The sequence below is a fragment of the Pleurodeles waltl genome, chromosome 5, assembly GCF_031143425.1.
Source record: "Pleurodeles waltl isolate 20211129_DDA chromosome 5, aPleWal1.hap1.20221129, whole genome shotgun sequence".
NCBI lineage: Eukaryota > Metazoa > Chordata > Amphibia > Caudata > Salamandridae > Pleurodeles > Pleurodeles waltl.
Window position 1 is genome coordinate 1,326,114,774 of NC_090444.1, and position 6,000 is coordinate 1,326,120,773.

The window sequence follows — 6,000 nt, forward strand, 5'->3', positions numbered from 1 at the left end:
TGGGTTAGAGCGGAGTGGCATAGAGTGGAGTGGCATATAGTGGAGTAGGTAAAGCGTAAGAGCGTACAGTAGAGTGTTGTATAATCGAGTGGTGCAGAATGGCATTGAGAACAGTAGAATAGCATGCTGGGGAGCAGCAAAGAGTGGAGAGGCACAGAGCAAAGTGTGGGAGAGTGTAGCAGTGTAAAGTAGAGTAGCATAGAGTGTACTGGCATAAAGTAGAGAGGCATATGGTGGACTGAGGTACAGTGCAGAGGCATACAGTGGAATAGCATAGAGTGGAGTGGTGTGGAGTGGTACAGACTAGAATAGAGTATAGTGGAGTGGTGTACAGTGGAATACTGTACAGTGTAGTGATGTAGAGTGGAGTTGCGTACAGTGGAATAACATATAGTGGTATGGCATACAGTAGAGTAAATTAGCATAGAGAGGAGTGGTGAGAGTGGAGTTGCATTCAATAGAGCAGTATACAGTGGACTAGCGTAGAGTGCAATAGTATAGAGTGGGGTGTAGAGTGGAGTTTCATAGTAGGCTGGAGTGGCATAGAGTGGAGTGTCGTAGAGTGGAGTGGCATAGAGTGGAGGGATAGAATAGAGTGGGGTAGAGTGGAGCAGCGCAGAGTAAAGTGGCATACAGTGGAATAGCATACAGTTGAGTGCAGTGGTGCAGTGGTGTAGTGTGCAGTGAGGTAGAGTAGACTGGAGTGGTGCAGGATGGACTGCCGGAGAGTAGAGTGAGATAAAGTATAATGGCAAACAGTGGACTAGAGTAGAGTGGTCTGGAATAGAATGGAGTGGCATACAGTAGAAGAAAGTACACTGTAGTGTAGAGTGAAGTGAGGTACGGTGTAGTGGTGTACAGTGGAATACCATGGATTGGTGTGGTGCAGAGTGGAGTGTTGTAGTGTGGAATACTGTAAAGAGGGGAGTGGTAGAGTGTAGTGAGATAGACTGTAGTTGTGTACTGTATAATAGCAAACTGTGGAGTGGCGTAGAGTGTAGTGTTGTAGAGTATTATGGTGCACAATTAAATATTGTAGTGTAGAGTGTAGTGGCTTAGAGTGGGATGGCACAGGGTGTGTGGCATACAGTGGAGTGGTGAAAAGGGGAATAATGTTGACTGTACTGTCGTACAGTGTAGTGATGTAGAGAGGAGTGCCATATAGTGGAATAACGTAGAATATAGTGGCATTAAATAGAGTGGTGTACACTGTAATAGCGTAGAGGGAATTGTTGCAGAGTGGAGTGGCATACAGCAGAACAGCATACAGTTCAGGAGTGTACACTGAGGTGGTGTACAGTGGAGTGCCATAGAGTGGGACAGCATAGAGCATAGGGTCGAAGAGCAGAGTTGCGTGCAGTGCAATAGCGTACAATGGAGTAGCATAGTGTGGAGGGGCATACATTGGAGTTTTTTAGAATGTAGTGGTGAAGTTTTTAATAGTATACAGAGCAGCGGTGTAAGGTGAAATGACATAAAGTGGTGTGAGAGTGGAGTATAGTAGTTAGTGTAGAGTGCAGTGGCGTAGAGTGGATTGAAGACAGTGGAGTGACATAGAGGGGACTGTGGTAATTGAAAGAGACGTAGCCTGAAAGCGGAAGAATGGATGAAATTGTAATGTGGCAGGAATCTACAATATGAGTGTAAATGGTTATTTTTGGTAGTATGTGTGAACAGTGTAGGTAGAGTTAAAGTTTAAAAAGTGAAATATATATTGTGTCACTGTATAGTGCAGTAAGTTCACAGAATGCCGCAGTACATGTGGATGAGAAGGCAGTAGGCGATTGGCTAATGGCTGTGTTTACCAAATGTGAAAGGCAGAGTTTGGCTTTGTTTCGCTGAGTTCTGGGTTAGGGTCAAAGGTATAGGTACATAGTAAGGTATATTGTTATTCTCTACCTATTAGCACTTTGTTAAAGTGGTGATGGTAATGAAATGTTTTTATGATTTTCTATATATTTTTACAGCTGTTTATGGAAAACCTCACATTTAAAAAAAACTATTGAGATAAATTATTATTATAGATATCATTGAAACAGTTTGTAAACTTTTTGTCAAGATTTAAATATGTTAAATCTAGAAAATACACTGTTGTGCACTATATTTGTAAAATATAATGTACTAAAGCAGTGGTTCTTAACCTTATGATTTCTATGGACCGCCACTTAATCATAAGTGTGACCCGGGCCCCCCACTGAATCATTATTAGAATCAAGGGACACTCACTAAGACAATACTGCAACCTAGAGACCCTAGCCTAAGCATTTTCAAATATTCAAACCATACAAAAAATAGAAACAAGCATCCATCAAATACACAATTCGTGAAATATTGTATTTAATTAACAAATCTAAAAAAAAATCAAAATGTTCATTTTAATGGGAAGGTTGGAGCTTTTCTAAATTCAGCTGAGGCCACTTATCATCCATTCTATATTCTGCTCAGTGGCATAGAGTGGAGGGGTAGAGTAGAGTGGTGTAGAGTAGAGTAGCACAGAGTGGAGTGGCATACAGTGGAATAGTGTATAGTAGAGTGGCATAGAGTGGAGTGAAGTAGAGCTGAGTGTCATAGAGGGGACTGGCATACAGTGGAGTTGTATACAGTGGAATAATGTAGAGTGGATTGGCGTACAGTGTAGTGGTGTAGAGAGGAGTGGTGTACAGTGGAATAGCATACAGTTGAGTGCAGTGGTGTAGCGTGGAGTGAGGTAGAGTAGACTGGTGTACAATAGAATAGCATAGACTGGAGTGGTGTAAGGCGGACTGGTGGAGAGTAGAGTGTGATAAAAAGTAATGGCAAACAGTGGAATAGAGTAGAGTGGTTTGACATAGACTGGAGTGGCATACAGTAGAAGTGAGTACACTGTAGTGTAGAGGAAAGTGAGGTATAGTGTAGTGGGGTACAGTGGAATGCCATGGATTGGAGTGGTAAAGAATGAAGTGGCATATAGTGGAGTGTTGTGGAGTGAAATACTGTAAAGTGGAGAGTGGTAGAGTGTAGTGAGACAGTAGTTGTGTACTGTATAGTATCATACTGTGGAGTGGCGTGGAGTGTAGTGTTGTAGAGTGGAATAGTGTAGAGTGAAATATAGTAGGGTAGAGTGTAGTGGTATAGAGTGGGGTGGCACAGAGTGGGTGGCATACAGTGGCATACAGCTGAGTGGTGTAAAGTGGAATAATGTTGACTGTACTGGCGCACAGTGTAGTGATGTAGAGAGGAGTGCCATATAGTGGAACAGCGTAGAGTGTAGTGGCATAGAATGGAGAGGTGTACACTGTAAAAGGATAGTGTGAAGTGTTGTAGAGTGGAGTGGCATACAGTGAAGTGGCATACAGCGGAACAGCGTACAGTGCAGCAGTGTACACTGAAGTGGCGTACAATGGAGTGACATAGAGTGGGATAGCATAGAGCATAGGGTTGAAGAGCAGAGTTGTGTACACTGCTTCACAAATCAATATGAGGATGCCTTCTTCATTTTTAGTCTCCAATTTCGCATTTCTTCAAATGATCAGAACACTTTAGAATTTTCAATTTTACGTAATGCGTATGTATATACACTTTATTAATCTGTTCATATGATTTCATTTTCGAAGCAGTCACGGACCCCCTGAGTAGGCTTTGTGGACCCCCAGGTGCCCCCAGATCACAAGTTGAGAACCACTTTACTAGATTGTATTTATTTTTATTTTTTTGAAAATGTATTGTTTTGAATGTATTTTAAGCACGTTGGTACTCCCGAGGAAGTATTGCAGTACTCCATACATTTTTTTTTAAATATAGAAATTTATAAATAACTTTCCCTACCTATTACCACTCTAACTAAGTGGTAAAAGTTAGGGAAAGAAATATCAAACCTAATACATATTTCGAAGGACATAACACAGAACACAGCCAACGTGGTCCGAAAAACAACCGGGCTGCCTTTAACTTTTGTAGAGGCAGTCATTAACCAATCACCTAATGCCTTCTCATTGTTATGTACTGTGGTACTTCTGTGAAATACAGCAACGTTTCCTGAAAGTACGGCGGCAACAGATATCTCTAAGTTAAAATACCTTTATAATTGAAAAAATACCCTGTAGTACCAAAAAAGATCATCTGTGCACCATAATGTATAATTCTTCCAAATTACCTGGTAATCTATTCATCAGTTTTTTGCGCTATTTGAAATGCCATAGTCTATGGGAAATGATTTGGTGAAAAAACACATTTTGGGACTCCGCTCCTATCTTTACATCTCCTTGACCAATTACCGCAAAACTTTCTATCCATCGACAAGGTAGAAAAAGCTATAGGTCTGCAAAGTTTCATTGAGATTGGTCAAACGGGAGCAAGATTGTTAGCAACCAAAATTCAGAGGCATTCCTAAACCTGGTAATCCTAACTATACCAAGCTATGCCACTTTTTTATATATATATCCCCCTCAAATATGTATGTTTCTGCTGGGTGCGCACAGACTCACATGGCATTCCATTTCCGCAATGACCACTTATCGCCCTTACTAGTAAGTAGATGTATTCATATTAAAAACCTAGAACTTAAGTACTGTGTGTTTTGTGAAAAAGAAACACCTGGTAACTTTAACGATGTTGGATAGCTCCTATTTAAATAGCAAAACTGCAAAAATGTATATATTATGAGCAAGGAAAGAAACGCATCCCTTTAGCAAAGGACGTTACTACGTAGACGTTTGTGTATGTCTGAAATGTTCCTGCCTTGGAAGCTTGAGAAATGCTTCCCGAGTTTTAATGGTAAATAATGGAAGGGACCTCTGGGCAGTTAATTCAAGGGTTGTGTGGAGAATACGCACGGCTTTGTTGGAGATATGATACATGTACCACAATGGACACAATAAACTGGGGGGGGGGGAGCCATCGCAAAATTAACTCCTGAGAAGAAGAGAATTGCCAGACTACTGAGAGTACCAGAAAATGTACTTCTTTTATTCCCCTGAATGTTTAAAAGCACATTCAACAAAAAATACGAACTGAATTAAGCAGCCCAACGAAAGACGTCGGGGCTGTTCTGGTGCACAGCTGGTTTAAAATGTCATTGCTAAGTGACCGCGGATATGGCGCTTAGTACACAGAAAGCGCTATGCGCCGCTCACCATGGCATCGTACTCCAGGCGTTTCATGAAGTGCGCGGCCTCCGCACCCTTGTAGTAGTTGAACCATACGGTGCCCTGGTACTGGTCTCCGGCGTCCAGAAGCAGCACATGCTGTTCGCTGGCGCGCAGCTCCCGCACCTTGGTCAGCCTGCGGGCCACCCCGCCATAGCAGCCTTGCTCTGGCTTGGTGCACTTTCCGGAGTCGCGGCTGGTCTGCTCCACACGAGCATGAACGTCGTTGGTGTGCAGCAACGTGAGGCGGAAAGTACCGGTGCAACAGTGCAGGAGGCACAGGCAGACCGACAGGAGGAGCATCGGAGACATGGCAGTGGCAGAAGTGCAGACAGGCAGCGGTTGAGTGAGCGCCTTCTAATACTGGAGGCCACCACGGGAAGGGGTGGGGCTGGAACCTTAGCTAGTCTCCTGCTGCCTCCACCTTCTCGGGCATCTTGGTGCCGAGTAAACTTTAACGTGCCCTGTGGCTGTCATCCCGTGCCAGGAATTCCCACTGCCAGCCGCCCCTCCCCGTCATTTCCAATGTGACTCACTGGATGTGAAGTTTTATTTTATCCCTCTATGGTAGCGCTGCCCCTTCACCGGGCAGATATCTGTTGTGTGCTCTCTCTGTCTCAGTATTAACAACTTCCTTTAGGGCTGCTTTCATCTGGTCCTGAAAATCATGCTCTCGTTCTGGAATACTTTCCAGATGGTTTCCATGTACAATGCGAATGGACACAAAATACGTGAAATCAGACACACGCTTCTTGTGAGATCGTCGTTAGTGACTTCCAAAGGGAAACCCTTGAATCTGACAACCGGCAAGCAGATGTAGGTTTCAAAGGTGGCACCAGGTCTTTAAAACATACCACGTAGAAAGCAGAAGAAATGA

General features: G+C 43.2%; 1 protein-coding gene across 2 annotated transcripts in view; it reads right to left on the reverse strand.

The window, feature by feature from the left end:
- The window catches only part of NT5E (5'-nucleotidase ecto), a 483,444-nt gene extending 477,834 nt beyond the window's left edge, over nt 1–5,610 (reverse strand). For both annotated transcript variants that reach the window (XM_069235588.1, XM_069235587.1), the window contains exon 1: nt 5,112–5,610. In XM_069235588.1, the coding sequence (XP_069091689.1) occupies nt 5,112–5,435 (324 nt within the window). In that variant the 5' untranslated portion in view covers nt 5,436–5,610. The remainder of the gene's footprint in view (nt 1–5,111) is intronic.
- Between the last annotated feature and the right edge of the window lie 390 nt (nt 5,611–6,000).